Below are 19230 nucleotides of genomic sequence, written 5' to 3'. Positions count from 1 at the left end.
ATTGTAAATGTGGCCTAACCAATGTCCTATAATGCTCCATCATAACCTCCCAACTATTGTAATCTATGTCACAACTAATAAAGGCAATATTCCAGATGCCTTCCTGACAACCATGTTCACCACTTGTTGACTATAAGGATCCATGTAGATATGCACCTAAGGTCTGGCTGAATTTTAAAACCACCAAGGGTCCTACCATTCATTATGTACTCCCTAGCCTTATTAGTCTTCTCAAAAGGCAATACTTCACACTCTTCCAAATTAATCTCCATCTACCACTGCTCAGACCATCTGACTAGCCTGTTTATATATTCCTGTAGTCTATAGCTTTTTTCCTTGCTATTTATCACACCACCAACTTTTGAATCATCTGCAAACTTACTGATAAAACCTTCTTATATTTGTATCTAGACCTTAAGACACACTACAAACAACAAGGCACATAAACAACCTTCAACCAGCATTTCTGCTTCATGTGACTAAATGAATTTTGTATCCAATTTGCCAAATTGCTCTGGATGCCAAGGATTGTTACCTTCTTGACCTGTCTCTTATACAACACCATGTCAAAATGCCTTTCTGAAGTCCAGTAGGCAACATCAATTGCATTATTCTCATCCACATTCTCATCACCTCAACTAATTCAATCAAATTTGTTAAATATGATCTTTCCCTGTCAGAGATATGGTGACTCTCTTTGATTAATCCTTCTGTCACCAGTTGAAGATAAGCTCTGTCACTCAGATTTTTTTCTAAACGTTTCCCTTTTTATGTTAGACTCACTGGCTTATAGTTCCCTGGTTTATTCCAATCAGCTTTCTTGAATAATGATAGCATATCAGGCATCTTCCAATTCTCTGGCATGTCTCTTATGTCCAGACAAGTTTTGAAAATTAATATCAAGGACACAGCTTAAAAATACAGGGTGGACCATTTAGGACAGAGATGAGGAGAAACTTCTTCACCCAGAGTGGTGGCTGTGTGGAATGCTCTGCCCCAGAGGGCAGTGGAGGCCCAGTCTCTGGATTCGTTTAAGAAAGAGTTGGATAGAGCTTTCAAGGATAGTGGAATCAAGGGTTATGGAGATAAGGCAGGAACAGGATACTGATTAAAGATGATCAGCCATGATCATATTGAATGGTGGTGCAGGCTCGAAGGGCAGAATGGCCGACTCCTGCACCTATTGTCTATTGCATCTTCCTCCTTTGCTTCCCACAACAGGATGTACCTCATTTAGGCTTAAAGTTTATCCAACTTTAAGTTTGCTGTAACTGCAAATACCTCCTCCCTTTCAGTGGTGATTTGTTCAAATTTATCACAGTGACCTTCTCTAATTTCTGTACCTACCTTTACTTTTTCAATAGTGAATACAGAACCAAAGTAACTTTAGAATTTCACCTCCTGCACTTCTGGATCACCCACAGTTTGCCACTTTGATTCCCAAGTTATGAGGAAAAAAGGTTGACACTATGCAAGCTGGGGTAAGCACGAAAAATCATGTGGCTTCTTTCTGCATCATAACACATACAGACTACTCTTCCCCTGGATTATTCTCTTTCCTCTATTGTACATATAAAATATTTCAAGATCATGTCCAAATCCATGTGCTAGTGAGTATAAAAATAGGAGAATTCAGTCATTAATTACATGGCTGGGAAAATAGTGCATAAAGGAGACCATCAGATTGCTGAGGCATTGGGAATAGTTCTGTGGCAGGTGTGGTCTGTACAAATGGGATTGATTGCATTTCAGCTAGACCAGGACTAATAGGGAGATTTGCTACTGTTGTTGAAAAGGATTTAAGACTGAGGGGGAGATGGGAACTTGACAGGGAGCTTGGATTTGGTGGACAAAACTGGAAACAGGAAGTAGAAAAGTAATAAAACAAAATTAGAAGACAAAGCAAGAATGTTCATCAAATAAGACCAGAATGCAGAATAATGTTAAAAAGACAGAGTTAAAGGCACTCTATCTGAATGCATGTGACATTTGCAACAAGTTTAATTATTTTAAGGCACAAATTGGAGTAAATGGTTATGGTTTAATTACCCTTGATTGGCTGCAGGGTGAACAAAATGTTGAATTGAATATTCAAATTTAGGGAAGATGTAGTTTGACCCACATGCCCTTAGGGAGGGGATTCCAGGATCCTGTTTCAAGTACAGTGAAGGAACTATTTCTAAGTCAGGATGGTGAGTTGTTTGGAGGGCAACTTGCAGTTCGTGGTGTTCCCATGTATCTGCTGCCGTCATCATTCTAATGGAAATGGGTATGGGTTTGGAAAGTGCCGTCTAAAGATCTTTGGTGAATGTCTGCAGTGTCTCTTGTAGATAGTACACACTGCAGCTATTGAGTATTGGTGGTGGAAGAAGTAGATGCTTGTGGATGCAGTGCCAACCAAGCAGGATGTAACATCAGTTCAAAGAAGTTAGAAACAGCACAGGGCAACAAATATTTTGACAGCTGTTTATAGGCCAAAAACTAGTGGCATGGTATAAATAAAGACACGAGGGATGCACGTAATAATGGGCAACTTCAATTTATATATAGGCTGGGTGAACCTAATCAGCACTAATGTGAATGGTGAATTTCTAGAGAGTATACACAGTGGGTTTCTGGAGCAATACATTGAAGAACCAATAAGACAGTGGCTATTTTAGATTTTATTTTATTTATTGAACCATGTGTGAAAAACTTTGTTTTGTGCTCAGTACACGCCGACCATAGCAAACAAGGACATACAGATTATAGGGTGCTTAGACAGTGTGAAGCATACAGGTTACGGCTGCACAAGAGGTGCACAAAGCAAGATCAACATTATTTGAAGTTAGGTCCATTCAGCAGTCTAGTAACAACAGTCTAATAAACTGTCTTTGAACCTTATGGTCTGTCTGTTCAAGCTTTTGTATCTTCTACCTGATGAAAGAGGTCTAAAGAAAGTATTACCAGAGTGTCTTTGATGATGTTGGTAGCCTTTCTACTGCAACATAAAGTGGAAAAGGAGTCCATGGATGGTAGGTTGGCTTCTGTGATGGTTGGTGCTGTGTACCCAACTTTCTGTAGCTTAAGATCCTGGGCAGAGCAGATCCGTGCCAGGCTGTTATGTACCCAGATAGAATGCTTTCAATGGAGCATCTGTAAAAGTTGGTGATTATGATCTGTGGGTCAGGAGGCTGAGGATCCTGTTGCAGAAGGTGGACCTGAGACCTTGGTCTCAGAGTTCTGAGATTAGTCTGATAGGGATTATGGTGTTGAAGGCAGAGCTGTAGTTGATGAGTAGATATGGTATTGTGTAATGAGAAAGGACTAATTAATATTTTTGCTGTAAAGGAAATTTTAGGAAATAACAACTGTAATATGATAGAAATACCAGCCAACCAAGGGATTTGTGAAACTGAGGAAATGAAGAAAATCAGTATTACTGAAACTATATATATTGTGTTCCAAGTTTTTATTCTTGCACTCATTGGGGCAATTAATTAGAATACCGATTTAAGCAGAAAGCAACATTTATATTGTAAAATAAGAGACATTTGAAGAGACATTGCAATGGAGAATGGCCAACTAAATAATGACTGACAGTTGAAAACAGCAAAATGCTGGAGATCACAACAGGTCAGATAGCATCCCTGGAGAGCAACCAAACCCTTTTGAGTTCTGATGAAGAGTCATCTAGACTCAAAACGTTAGCTTATTCTCTCTCCATGGATGGTGTCTGACACATTGGGATTTCCAGCATTTATTGTTTTCAGTACAGATTCCAGCATCTGCAGTAACTTGATCCTAATTGCCTGACTTTGGTTCCATTTTAGAGTCACCCTGCCAGGTTTAAAATTTAAACAATGTAATTACTAATTGGTATACTCTCCATCGCACTATCGCGACTCATCCGAGTTAACTTGCCAACCAGCCTTCTCATATCCGTACATGTTAGCTTCCCCTAAATTGATATTCTTGCAATTTGACCTGATGAGTGCAAGGTGAAAGGTTTCGATAAAATGTATCTTTTTTCAGTAAGTACAAGTTTTGTACTACCAAACATCTATTTGATTTTAGTATTAATAAAGAAGTAGCACTTGAAATTTTAACTAGATTGAAGATTCATTAATCTGCTTGACCATATACTACACTTCAGAATGTTGAAGGTGGTGATAAAGAGTTAGTGGGTGTGGTTATCTTCGAAAATTCAATAGATTTTGTAAAGGTTCCCTGTGGATTGAAAGAAAGAAATGTTATCCAGTTTTTGAAGAAGTGAGGAAGAGGGAAAATGGAGTTATACGGACTGTTGGTTTAATGCCAGTCATACAGAAAATGTTAGAATCCATTATAAAAGGCAGTGGTGTGATAGTAAAACCTCTGGACTAGCAACCGGAGGGCCCAGGTTAACGTATTGGTGACATGGGTTCAAATGAACCATGGCAGCTGGTGGAATTTGAATTCAGTCAACAAACAATAACCTAGTAATTTTTACATATTGCCTTACACATTCATGCCCCAAATTTTTTTTCTGTTGCTTAGACATCATCAGTTTCCCATCGTTATGGTGTGGATATTACTGCCCTACTTACGAAATGAGTCCTACCATCCTCTAGGTGAAAAAGCTTTTCCTCACATCTCCTCTAAACTTTCCAAACCTTACCTTAAAGCCCCCCAGACATTGATCCCTCAACCAAAAGGAAACGTTTTTTCCTGTCTACCCTATCTATGCTCCTCAATTTTCATGAATCTCAGTCAGGTCCCTTATTAATCTCCTCTGTCTAAGCAAAACCCCAGTCTGATCAATATATCATCATAACTGAAATTGTCCAGCTAAGGCAACACCCTGACAAATCTCTTCATTCTCGTCAGTGCCATCACATGCCTCCTATAATATGGATTCCAGAACTGCACACAATACTGTGGCCTAACCAATGTTTTATACAGTTCCAGCATAGCCTCCATGTCCTTAACAATATGCCTCTTAATAAAGGCAAATTTGCCACCATAACCACTTTGTTCACCTGTCCGGATACCTTAAGATAGCAGTGTACATGCATACCAAACTTTCTCTGTACCATTCATCACATATTCAGTCACCTTGCTTGGCCTGCCCAAGCGCATCACTTCACACTTATCTAGATTGAATTTCATTTGCCATGGATCACCCCATCAGAGGACAGGCTATATCCTCTTGAAGTCGAAGGCCATCATCATTATTTATCACTAATTTTCATACCTTCTTTGAATTTACTGATCAACCCTCTTATATTCAAGTCGAAATCATTTATATGAATTAGAAGCAGCAAAGATCCTAACACTGATCTGTTGGGAGCCCACTGTACAGACTTCCGTTCAGGAAAATGTTCCTCAACTATTGTCCTCTGCTTCTGCCAATTAACGAATTGTAGATTTTTTTTTTGCCAAGTTTCCTTACATTCCTTGGGCCCTTAAACTTATCAGAGTCCCATGTAGAACTTTATTAAAAGTCTTGCTTAAGTCCAAATTGACCACATCAAAAGCATTGCCTTCATTTGCGTACCTAGTCACCTCTTTGAAAAATTCAATCAAATTGTTCAGACATGACTTCTCCCCTTAACAAAACTAAGATGACTGTTCTTGATTAATCTGTCCCTCAGAATTGCTTCTGACAGTTTTCCCACCAAGGTTTGGTCAGTTTTCCCACTGACTGGTCTGTGTGTTCCTGGTTTATCTTTTGTTCTCTTATTGAATAATAGTATCACATTGGTTATCCTCACAGGAATTAAAAGTGTTTGCAAATGACTATTTCCTACCTTGTCTTTCTCAATAATCTGGCTTTCATCTGTTCTTTGAGACTGATATATAGTTAAACCTGCCAGACTACCCAAACTCCTATGCTAATTTCTTTAATTGTATCACAGATCTTGATTTCTATCCCTATACCATCACTCTCACGAGTGATCACTGCCCCAAATTATTTATTTGAACCCTACCTAAATAATCTTGTTAAATGAACACTCTACTCCTTTATTGGACCTACCTTTTCCCTCATTATCTTTTACCTTTAATCTACTTGTAAAGCAACTTATGATCTTCCTTTATTTTACCTGCCAATATCTTTTCATAACCAATTTTAGCTCTCCTAACCTCACTTTTAAAATTCCCTCTTGTATATTCTATATTCTTTGAGGGCTTCTGTTTTGAGCCCTTTGAGTCATAAGCCTCCCCTTTTTTTCTCTCAATTCAATGATGTACACCCAGTGATATCCAGGGTTCACAGGATTTGATGGTCCCAACGTTTTCTTTATTGGAACACAATGGCCCTGTATTATCCATATTTCCTCTTGAATACATCCCACTGTTAGATTAGCTTACTTACAGTGTGGAAACAGGCCCTTCGGCCCAACAAGTTCACACCGACCCGCCAAAGTGTAACCCACCCAGACCCATTCCCCTACATTTACCCCTTCACCTAACACTATAGGCAATTTAACATGGCCAATTCACCCAACATGCACATTTTTGGATTGTGGGTGGAAACCCACACAGACACGGGAGAATGTGCAAACTCCACATGGACAGTTGCCTGAGGCGGGAACTGAACCCGGGTCTCTGGCGCTGTGAGGCAGCAGTGCTAACCACTGTGCTACCGATTTTCTGGGACAATTTCCCTAAAATCAGCTGTCAGTCCACACTGGCAAAATCTGATCTGATCAAAATCAGCCAATTGGGAACTTTGATTTTAGGCCCAGCCATACCCTAAACCATAGCAGTCTTGAATCTAGCAGAGTTAGGACCACTGTCTGCAAAATGCTCTCCCACTAATTCTTCAACCACTTGCCCAACTCTTACTGAAAATCTCCAGGATCACCCCCTCTTTGAAAGGCTATCTTGGATGCATTTCAAAAATTCTGCTCCCTTCACACCTTGCACAAACTGACATCACCTTTTAATGCTGGGGAAGTTGAAATCCCTTATCATTGCCCGATTACTTCCTTGAAATGTGTCTGCATACTTGCTCTTCTCTTTCTCATGGACGGTTCATGAGCCTAGAGCACACTCGCAATGTGATTGCTTATTTTCAGTTTTTAAAATTTACCAATATAGTTTCATTTGAGGACTTCAAATGTCATCCATCCTTACTGCTATAATAGATTGCCTAATCAAAATTGCAACACCACCTCCTCTTTTACCAAAGACCCTGTATCCTGGAATATTTAACTACCAGTTCTGTACCTCTTTTAATGATGTCTCAGTGATAGCAATGACATATCTTCATATTTTACCTTGATTCTCAGACTCCTAACATTAAATAAATATCATACAACTTTGCTAAGTTCACTTGTGCATTAACTGCCCTGTAATGTCTATGCCTTACTGATGCATTCGCTGTCACTTTAATCTTGGCTATTCAGCTTTCCTTTCTGAACATTGTCTGGATCCCACCTCCCTTGCCAAATTAGTTTAAACCATCCCCACCAGCACGTGCAAACCTCCCTGCAAGGATGCTGGTCCTATTCTTGCATGAAAATCTATGATCCAGATCGATGGTTAATGCATTTCTAGTACTTCCATGATCTCAAAGTGGCTTTTTATTCCAGATACATTGATTAAGTTTGAAGTTCTCAATTGCGGGCATGAGATTTGAACTGGTCTCGGGATCATTCACATTAGGATGGAGATCCAGGCTGCGAATTGCTGGTCCAGATATATAGCCATATATGTTACACAGAGTTCAATTAAGGCAAAAGAGCAAATAAGATAAACAAATCCGAATAACAGAAATGAGCAACCCACTAACCATGATTGGGATTCAGGACAAAGCCCTTAACAAGCTCATCCTCATTATATTTTAGTTTCCAAAAATTGAGTAATTTCAGACTAACAAAATTCTTCTGATGGAGAGTTACTTGATTAAGTGTAGAAAATCAAAACACACAATCCAGGAGTTAATTATAGTCTTATCAACAGGTGGTTTTATTTTTAAAATTTTTCATTCTCTGAAATTATTATATGCACCAAAAATGGTACACATTCATCGGAAATCTTGAGAAATGTACGTGAATCAAGTGCCTCACAGTTTATTGTACAACAGGATTCATCTATCCATGAATTTAGTTAACAAAAGATTTTCACTTCAGTTTTAACCTGGGTATTAGGTACAGTTCATAGAATTATGAATACATTACCAAATAACTTTTGAGACTGCACAATCAACATTTTTTCAATTCTGACACCATTTAAATATTCCAAAAAATTTTCTCACGTAGTCAAACAAAGTAAGAGGCTGAATATTCCCTCCCTGGGAGGTGGCAAAAAGGGGAAATAATTGGAGGAGTTGGTCCTGGACAGAAACTGACCCTTTTCTTTTGATCTCGCTAATTAAATTCTGGACAACTCTGGGAAAGTCCAAGGACAACCTTCTGATCCTGCCACCAATTAATACCCTTAAGTACACTTAAGGACCTCAACTTGCCACTTCCAGACTCAGGAAACCATGGACATGGGTGTGTGTTGTGTGGGAGTGTATGTGAGTGACAGACAGTGGCCTACCATTGCTCCAACTATCTGTCCACCCACTCTGCACACACTCACATACACCCCTTGCCTTCTCCACCATGGGTCAAGGATCAGCAGACTTTGGGATCCAAAGTTATTGGTCTCTGATTGGCCAGTAATTTCAGTTACCATAGATCACCAGGGTCAATGCCTGTGATTCACTGAAAAACTCACCATGCTCATTTGTTAATAAGCTGTGAACAATCTAATAAATTTTCACAGCAGTGGGAATAGTATTTTAAGTCACTTCAGATACTTGTCCCCATGCAGAGAAATGGGAAATTCCACCCATAATTTAGTTCTGAAATATTTCAACCTTGCATGTATATCACATTTATTTTGAAGAGGTGTTTTACCTGGTTTTCTATGGTCAATTAATACAATTTTTTTAAAAGCACACAATTCCTGTACAAAAGCTGTTTTTTCCAAAAATAAATTAAACATTGTACCAGTGATAATCACAAACTTAAATTTAGACACTTCTGTTAAATCATGTCACATTAGTTTGAGAATTGTGAAGCACGTTTGTATCTGAAAGTTGTTTGCAATCTTGGATTGTGGCACACAAACTGCATGTCACATCTAAATGAAATCAATACTAAGTTAGTTGGTTTAAAAATGTAATGCTTAAACATTAGGTAAATTTCACATCATACAAAAAGTAAATAAAAATACACTAGCGAATTCACCATTGCAACATTTGCTCATGTCTAACTGGAATATGAAAGTTATCCCTGCACAGTTTTGTCCTTTAGATTTACGGAAATGTACACACTTTCATTTGTTTCTTAAATTGATACATTGTATTAGACTAAGTAATGTTATGTTAAAGAAGATGCAATCATCAAATGATAAAATGCTGCACTTTGTTTCATGCTTAACTTTGACAGCACCACTTTTCAACAGATCACTTAATGTTTTTCATAATGTTTTGTTTAGAAACTACTGTTGAAAAGTGTATTTAAGTGTACTGTTCTAAGATATATATTAAGATTCAACTATCACAATTTTGAAGTAAGCACCCTTAATTATCAATTATGACTTTTATTTGATTTTCTATATCAGTGTTTGCTATGTTCAGATTTCAGCTAATGACAATCTTTTTTGGGAGCTTGTAGTTTCTTGTACTTTTTTTCATATATTGATACAGACACCATTATCACAGTCAAGGCAAAAATAATCACAACGTGAACAAATGCAAAAGCAAACTATACTTGGGCACAGTAAAGATTAGGGTGCTCAAACATCTGAACATGAGCAGCTTAAACATTTCCAGCATTTACTGCAGTGTTAAGCATTTAGAAACTGTAGCACGCAGCATCCATCTCATCGTAATATTCAAAAGTTTCCTTGTGAAAATTACAGAATGTAAATGTGAAAATTACAATGTAAATAGTGAAAAAATGTGCAAGTATTAAAATGTATGACTGATATAGTTAATGAAAAGGATTAGGGTCTATCATGATCAGATGCTGGTGCAGCTTCTTAGACCATCAGAAGCATTTTTCTATTAGTTGATTGGAGGTAGATGCTTTTCAATGAATTGTTTGACGTCCATCATTTCCTGGTTATAAAACAAAAGGTTATTAAAATTGGTGCATCATAAATAGGGGACAGACAGGGAGGACAGACAAGGCAGACAGACAGGTGAGAAAGAATGCTTAGAATACCTGCATTCAGAATGGTGACATTTGGGTTCCATTAGGAATACCAGCAATAGATTTTTTTTAGATTAGATTCCCTAGAGTGTGGAAACAGGCCCTTCAGCCCAACAACTCCACACCGACCCTCCGAAGAGTAACTCACCCAGACCCGTTTCCCTCTGACTAATGCACCTATGGGCAATTTAACATGGCCAATTCAACTGAACTGCACATCTTTGAATTGAGGAAACCGGAGCACCCAGAGGAAACCCAGGCAGACACAGGGAGAACGTGCAAACTCCACACAGGCAATCACCCGAGGCTGGAATCGAACCTGGGACCCTGATACTGTGAGGCAGCAGTGCTAACCACTGAGGCACCCACAGTGTGTTCTCGAAATCCATTCAACACAAACTATGAGCCATAAAAGGCAGCAAACAGTTGAATGGCTTCTTCACATCGTGATGAAGCTAAAACATCCCTGGAATTTTGGTGCGAACAAACTGCCCTAGCTCCCTGACTTGTACCATTCCTAGTTCAAGCAACCATGTGAAGATAAACCCCTTTACAGAAACCCTGCAGCCAATTTGACAGAGCCATAGAGATGCACAGCATGGACACAAACCCTTTGATCCAACTCATCCATGCCGACCAGATATCCTGTGTGTGCAAGTACTCATTGCCACAGACATGAGTAAATATGACTACTTAAATGAATCCTTAATTAGCTTCATAAATATGAATGAAGACTAATTTTCATTGGCAAGACACTAGTAGTATTGTCACCTGACTGTTAATCCAGAGACCCAGGTAACGACCTGGGGACTCAGGTTCGAATCCTACCATGGTAGATGGTGAAATTTGAATTCAATGAACTTCTAGAATAAAGAGTCTAAATAATGACCATGAATCCATTGCCAACTGTTGGAAAAACTTTTGGTTCACTAATGTCCTTTAGGGAATGAAACTGCCATCCTTACCTGGTCTAGCCTACATGTCACAGCAGACTCACAGCAATGTGATTAACTCTTAACTGCCATCTGATCTTGCCGAAGCACCCACATGTGAATGAATTTTTAAAAAATGTATTTTTTTTTTTTACAAAATGCCATTAAAAATTATAGTTGCAAAGTACATTGCCTACCTATCCACAGATAGTATTGTATTAGGATAGCCAACCAACGCCCAAGACTCTACCACTACTCTAGACCACAATTAATGTGGCACAGACCAAACAACAATTTGTAACCTTTCTAGCTCAACTTTTGTATCAGGCAGATAACATATTTAATCATTGAGCCATTGGGCGCTCACTTTTTTTGAGACATTAGGGTCAAATAAAGGGTAATAAAACAAAATAAAAGTTCTCATTTCAATAAATGCCTTTAACACAGTTTCAAGTAGAAATTAACAAAAGCTCAATCCTGTCTTTTTAATAGCTAGAAGATTTTAGCGCATTGGAATATTGTTCCTGTACATATATAAATTGTAACACTTGAGTCACTATTATAACCACCAACAAATTCATTATATCCTATTAAACATTAAATGTTGACGTTTTCAGGAATAGATTTTACTTCTAATATTTCAAGATATATAATTACTGACCTGGGGACAAGAACCATGCATCATGCCTTCGTAGGACTTGAAAATAACATTATCTGGATTGATGATGGTTTTCAATTTTTCAGCAGTGAAAGCACCGAATGCTAGAGGCACAATAGGATCAGCTTCTCCGTGACACTGAAGAGCACGGATATCTTTGTTTGGACTGTTAGCAGCTGCCTTAGGGGAAAAAAAATTGCAACAACTTGTATGATCTGTCTCCATCCACAGCTTAATAGAAATAGCAATAAAAGAACATTAGAAGTTGTGCATCGAGATTTACAGAAATTAGTTTCAGAAAAACTTAATGCTACTCTTGTCTTCTTCAAATTAGACTTCTGTTGAGTAAAAGAAGTGCTTAATCTGATTATTAGTTGAAAACATTTAAGTCTAATTTAACCTTTCTACAAGTGGAAGACAAAGAATCAAGGGCTCAAATTTGGAGTTATACAATAAAAAAAAACTATAACAGTATTTTCCTTGGGTTAATGCTGACTATCTGCTACAGTGTAAAATTATTAGTATTCTCATTTCAAGTACACAAAATTCTATTATGTTGTTCCAACACAGGTGAAGAAATCTCAGCAGAGGTTTGCCAAATTATTTTAAAAATGTTAGCAAGGAACATGGTTTACACTAAGATTTTGCCTGCCAAGTTATTTGAAAAATAAAGGCCACAATTATTTACAACTACATATCAATATTGAAAAGTTTTAGGTAAAAAATTTCATTGACATTAGCAACATAAATTCCTTCAACTTCAAATATTCGTTAGGAATATTACCTAGTCACTGGTTTATAAACCAAGCATGATGATTAATTGGATAGTATGGAAACAGACAGTAATATCACATGCAAATTTTAAAATCAGAAACAGAAACAACAGAAAAGAAAAAGGATGTTATCCTCAAGAATACTCCCAAATATACAACATTGTTGAAATCTAAACCTCAGATGCATCATAGTTATTAAGCGCTCTTCACCTTAATATGTTGAAAATATTCTGAAATATGTCGACAATGACACATTTCTAAATGATTAGGTTAAACAACAAGAATGAAATTAGAAAAAGAGGTTGTGAAATTTTCAAATATTAACCAGCATGGATACCCTTTTCTGAAGTAAACTTAATGTTCTGAGTGTAAAATATATATTGAAAATAGGTGCTTCCAATCTTAAAAGCATATATTGAATAAATTGCAAGTCTGAAGAAATGGTTATATTTTCCAAAACAAATTTTGCAATTTTCAAATTTGAAGGAACACAGTTATTCCTTCTCTTTTGCCAAACTTTCACTGCCAATAATATCTGCATCGAGATGTCTACCATGTTGAGCATTGGTCAGTCATCTAACCAGAAATCTCAACTTCCTATACAGGAGAAGAATTGTTATCATGTGCTCAATGGTTAAATAAAAAAAAGGTGATAAATTGTATACAGCATGCTTAGCTGATAGGATTTAAAAATATCAAACTTTCATTAGTTTTACTCAAAATAGCTATTTCACACTGCAGCAAATTACAAGATATTCATTATTCGAATAACTTTCCAATAATAGAAATTGGCACAAGGAAAAGTAGGATTCAATTAAAGTGAAACAAAAATGACTTCATAAACAAACTATTCCACACAGTTTCAAACAAGTTGAATAAAAGCAGTTAGTGTTCCCAGCACTCTTGTATAATGGATTAACTTCTCATTCTACATTCTGATGCACTAAAGCACATGCTGTGTTAGGTGCATTTCATTCTTCTTTAATAGCATTAAGATAATGAATAAAACTAGTTGCAATCTAATTTGTAGCATTTCATGAGATAGGAGACAAAGCAAAAGTATTACTTTTAATTTTATGTAATATTTAGCAATGTTTATTATTCAATTATCTTTATAATGGTGAAATAACATTACTTGCTACTATAATCTACAACAAAGTGGAAATTCTTGGAGTACAAACTTGTATAATTTCTGTTGTGACTATCTACAATACCCCGTCTCAAACACAAACAAGGGAGTCCGAGGTTATTTGGGATTGGCAGGAATGTAGAGTTGAGGTTACAATCAAATCAATTATGATCTATTGTTGATCTTATTAATTATTAAAATAAGACATTTCCTATTTTAAAATATGCCAACATTTATATTTGTATGTAGAGTTATAGAGTCATAGAGATGTACAGCATGGAAACGGACCCTTCAGTCCGACCCGTCCATGCCGACCAGATATCCCAACCCAATCTAGTCCCACCTGCCAGCGCCCGGCCCATATCCCTCCAAACCCTTCCTATTCATTTTATTTTTAATTTATTCACAGGATGCGGGTGTCAGTGGCCAGGCCAGCCATTTTGTACTCATCTCCAACTTCATTAAGTGTCAACCAAATGCTGTAGATCTGGAGTGACATGTAGGCCAGACCAGATAAGGATGGCAGTTTCTTTCTCTAAAGTGAACCAGATGGGTTTGTCCTTATGATTGGCAACGGTTTCATTGTCATCATTCGATGAATTCCAGATATTTATTGAATTCAAATTCCACCAGCTGCCATAGCAGGATTCAAATCACCCTCTCCAGAAATATTACCTGGGTCTCTGGATTAAGTGTATAGCAATAATACCACTAGGCCATCATCTCCCATTTAACATAATGAAATGTACCTTGGTGCTTAACAGTGGCACTACATCAAAGTCAAATGACCAAAAGTTTGGGTAAAGAAGTAGGTTTTCACAAGTGCCATAAAAGGAGGCAGGCAAGATAAAGAGGCAAAAGGAGCAGCAAAGGAACAAAAGATCCTAGAACCCAACTGAAGGCACAGCTGACTGGAATGCACAAAAAGCCAGAACGAAAGGAGGGTGATATCTCAGAGTTCACAGAATCATATAGTACAGAAGAGACCCTTCAGCCCATCAAATTTGTACTACCAAAGAAACTACCTAAACTCATTCCAATGTTTCTGTACGAGACTGATATGACATTTCAAGTGCCTATCATTCAAGGCTATCCAAGTGCTTTTTAAAGGTTGTGAGGTTTCCCACCTCAACCACACACTCAGGTAGTGCATTCCAGAACCCATTATACTCTAGGTGAAAAAGGTTTTCCTTAAACCTCTTCTAAATTTCCTGCTTTTCATTTTAGATTTATGCCCCCTTATTACTGACCCTTCAACTAAGGGGAACAACTGTTTTCTACTCAAATTGTCCATACCCCTAAATCAGGTTCCTCCCCCACATTTTCTAATCCAGCCTTCCTTCTTTGCTGAAATGCTCCATCCCAAGTAGCATCCTGATGAATCTCCTTTGCACCTCCCCCAGTGCAATAATTTCCTTCTTATAGTGTGGTGACCAGAGTATTCTAACTGTGGCCTTACTAAAGTTCTGTAACATGACCTCCTTGCTCTTATAATCTATATCACAAGTCATAAAGGCAAGTGTATGCTTTCTTAATGACTTAATAACCTGTCCTACAACCTCAGGGGCCTATGGGCAAGCACCCCAAGCTCTGTTCCTCCAAGATTGCTAGTGTCTTGCCATTCATTGAGTACTCGTTCCCTCTTCCAAAATGCATCACCTCACTTTGATCAAAGTTAAATTCCATCTGCCACTGATCTGCTTATCTGACCATTGTTTGTTTATATCTTCCTGTAACCTAAAACACCTTCTACAGAACCAAAAACAAAAATTGCTGGAAAAATTCAGCAGATCTGGCAGCATCTGCGGAGAGAAAGCAGGTTCAGGTTCAGTGATCCTTCTTCAGAACTGGTGGTAGCTAGGAAATGTTTGGTATTTAATGTATAAGATGGAGTGGAGGGAGGTAGTAGGTATAAACAATAGGTGGAGATAGAGCCCAAAGAGAGAGAAAAACAGTTGGACAGATGAGGACTTGGGTAAAGGTCAGTCTGGGATTATGAATAGCTGCTGATGGGAACTATTACTAACTGATAATTAGTTGTGAGCAGTTAACAGTCTATGTGATGACAAGGCCTGGGGTATGGGGGGTGGTGTAAGGACAGCAGGGGTGGTGCTCAAGCCCTAGAACTGTTGAACTCAATAGTCCAGAAGTCCAATGAATTCCCAAGTGGAAAATGAAGTGCTGTTCTTCTAGCTTGTGCCACGCACTGGAGCACAGCAGCAAGCCTGAGACAGAGATGCTGGCCAGGGAACACTGTTGACGTGGCAGGCAACTGGAAGCTTCGGGTCTTTTTTTGTGGACAGAACGTAGGTGATTTGCAAAGCAGTCACAGTCTGTGCTTTGTTTCCTCAATGTAGGAGGCCACATTGTGAGCAGCAGGTAGGTAAACTAGACTGAGCAAAGTGAAGGTAAAGTGCACTGCTCCACCTGGAAGGTGTGTTTGGGGTCTTGGATGGTGAGAAGGGAGAAAGTAAAATAGGCAGGTGCTACACCTTCTGGAAAAGCTGCTGTGGGGGTGCTGGGAGTAGAGGAAGAGTGGAATAGGATGTCCCAGAGGAAACTATTCCTGTGCAAGGCTGGCTAGGGAGGAGAGGGGCACGTGTCTGGTGATAGCATCCTGCTGGAGGTAGCAGAAATAGTGGCTAATGATCCTATGGATGTGGATGGTGGTGGGATGTCAGGTGAAGACAAGGGAGACTCTTATCACTATTGTGGGAGGGAAGAGAGGGGGTGAGGGCTGAAGTGCAGGTGATGGGTCAGACTGAGGACCCTGTCAATCATGCTGCTGGGGACTCCTTGGTTGAGGAAGGGGGTAGACATTTCAGAGGCCCCCTTGTTGAAGTTGGCATCATCAGAACTAATGTGACAGAGACAGAGACAGAGTACCTGGGAGAGTGGAAGATTCTTTACAGGAAGCAAGACCTGAGGATGTATAGTCAAGATAACCATGCAAGTCGATAGGTTTGTACTGGATATTGGTGGTCTGTCCATTCTCAGAAATTAAACCAGATGTTGAGGAAGGGATGGGACACTCAGACATGGATGAGATGAAGGCGAGAGCAGGTGGAAATTGGAAACGAAATAGATAAACTTTTCTAATTCCAAATGAGAGGGGGAAGCAGAACTAATGATGTAATCATTATACTGGAGAGTTAGCGTTGTGGGTTGGGGCCAGAATAGGACTGCAGCAAGGAATGTTCCATGCACCCTACAAAAAGACAAGCATAACTGAGACCTAGGCTGGTCCTAGACTTTTGACCTGAAGAAACTGAGAGGAGTTAAAAGAGTACTTGTTCAGAGTAAGGATGAGCTTGGCGAGGAAGAGTATTCTGGTAGATGATGATGGTTCAGGTTTTTTTGTAAAATCAGGAAAAAGCAGACAGCCCTAAGACCATCTCCTGATGTGTGACTGATGTATAAAGGAATTGCTCAATCATGGTAAAGAGGAGGCAGCTGAAGCCTGCAAACCGGAAATTCTGAAAGTGATGCGTCTGAGGAATCACAGTTGTAACTCGGAAAGGGATTAGACAGGGGAAGAAAAATCAAGTCGAGGCAGGAAGAGATACATTCTGAGGCAGGAGCAGGCAGAAACAATAGGTCTGCCCAGGCAGTCCTGATTGCGGATTTTGGGAAGGTGATCAAAGTGGTCTGTGTGGAGGTGGGAGGCAGTGAGCTTGGATGCAGATATGAGCTTACTCACTGTTGGAGGGCACAGGAGGCTAGTGTTCCATGATGGAGTCATGGTTCAGGGAAGATAAGAGAAGCTATCTAAGAGCTGGCACTTAGTGTCTGCAATGCAGAGGTTAGTACACCAGACACCTGCAGCACCACCCTTCATCCTCACTGTCAACCACAAGGCCAATCTGTCATCAGCAAACTTATTATCCCTTCCATATGCTCAACATAATTTAATAACAGGGCTCCAGTCCCACAAACAACTTTCTGCCACCTATCACTAAGCCAATTTTGCCGAGTTACCCTTGACGCCACAAACCTTTACTTGATCAGTTTCTCATGTGGGGCTTTGTCAAAAGGCCTTGCTGAAATCCATATAAACTACATTAACTACCCTAAGCTCATCCGAAAACTTAAGTCATCTTGTCAAAACATTCCAATAGATTTGTTGGACATGACCGCCTATGACAAAGCCATACAGACTATCCCTGATGTCACCTTGCCCAGATGGAGATTAATTTTCTCCTTCACTACTTTTTCCAATAGCTTCCCTCCTAATGAGGTTAGATTCATTGGTCTATCTCTGCCATCCTTCTTGTAAAAGTGGAGCCACATTAGTTGCACTCCAGCACCTTCTATAGCCAGAGATTATTTAAAATTTTGGGTCTGGCCCCAAATGAGTTACTCCCTTATCTCCCAATGCAGCCTGGGGTACAACTCATTCAGACCTGGGGATTTGTCTACTTTTAAATCCAACATGACCTCCAAGACCACCTTATGTCAAACTGCTGATGAACTTCACAGTCCATCTTCAAATTCTGTATTTGCATCCTCTTTCTGGTAAATAAACCGATATGAAGTACTCATTTAACACTCGACCAATGTCCTCTGCCTTCACACACAGATTGCCCCCTTGGTCCCTAACTGACCCTACTCTTTCCCTGGTTACTCTCTCGGATTTATTTGTAGAATAAATTTGAATTCCCTCTAACCTTGCTTGCCAGCATTTTCTCATGACTCCTGTCCTAATTGCTCCAGGTGTCCTTGCACTTCCTATACTTCTCTAGGACCTCTTATTTTGCTACCTTTGTATGCATTGTGTGTGTTTTTTTAAAAAAATCCCTTTTTTATACAGTCTTGAGTATTCATAGACATTTATGATTCTCTGGACTTATTACTCCTAAATTTAACCCTAAAGACAACATGGGGTGGAAGAGTAGCTCAGTAGTTAGCACTGTTGCCTCATTGCACCAGGGACCTGGGTTCAATTCCACCCTTGGGTGACTGCGTGCACCCCATGCAAAACCCTTTTCTGCACCTTCTTTTCCACACTCCTAACAGTGTGACTGCTACTTTTGCATTCCTAAGTTCTACCCACAAAGTCTCATTTGGTGGCCCTTCCAAGAGATCATCCCTCCTTATTGCAGTAATGGATTCCATTTTGGACGGCACGGTGGCACAGTGGTTAGCACTGCTGCCTCACAGCGCCAGAGACCCGGGTTCAATTCCCGCCTCAGGCGACTGACTGTGTGGAGTTTGCACGTTCTCCCCATGTCTGCATGGGTTTCCTCCGGGTGTTCCGGTTTCCTCCCACAGTCCAAAGCTGTGCAGGTCAGGTGAATTGGCCGTGCTAAATTGCCCGTAGTGTTAGGTAAGGGGTACATGTAGGGGTACGCTTCGGTGGGGCGGTGTGGACTTGTTGGGCCGAAGGGCCTGTTTCCACACTAAGTAATCTAATCTAATCTAAATCTAATTAGATGTGATACTACCCTCCACTTTACAACTGAGGAAGGGTAATTTGACCCAAAGCATTAACACTGATTTCTCTCCACAGATGCTGCCACACTTGCTGAACTTTTCTAGCAATTTCTATTTTTGTCTCCCCTAA

The 19230-nt window shown here is 39.3% G+C and overlaps 1 protein-coding gene across 2 annotated transcripts in view; it reads right to left on the bottom strand.

Annotated features, from left to right (window-relative positions):
* Nucleotides 1-7911: 7911 nt before the first annotated feature.
* lypla1 (lysophospholipase 1) overlaps nucleotides 7912-19230 on the bottom strand; it is a 93364-nt gene continuing 82045 nt past the window's right edge. For both annotated transcript variants that reach the window (XM_043688339.2, XM_087986392.1), the window contains 2 exons: nucleotides 11769-11945; nucleotides 7912-10081 (listed from right to left, as the gene is read on the bottom strand). In XM_043688339.2, the coding sequence (XP_043544274.1) occupies nucleotides 10028-10081; nucleotides 11769-11945 (231 nt within the window). In that variant the 3' untranslated portion in view covers nucleotides 7912-10027. The remainder of the gene's footprint in view (nucleotides 10082-11768; nucleotides 11946-19230) is intronic.

Source organism: Chiloscyllium plagiosum, unplaced genomic scaffold (genome assembly GCF_037043375.1).
Source record: "Chiloscyllium plagiosum isolate Xiang-an unplaced genomic scaffold, Cpla_swu_hap1 HiC_scaffold_4, whole genome shotgun sequence".
Lineage (NCBI taxonomy): Eukaryota > Metazoa > Chordata > Chondrichthyes > Orectolobiformes > Hemiscylliidae > Chiloscyllium > Chiloscyllium plagiosum.
Note: the sequence above shows the minus strand (reverse complement) of the source record. Positions and strands in the feature narration are given on the sequence as shown.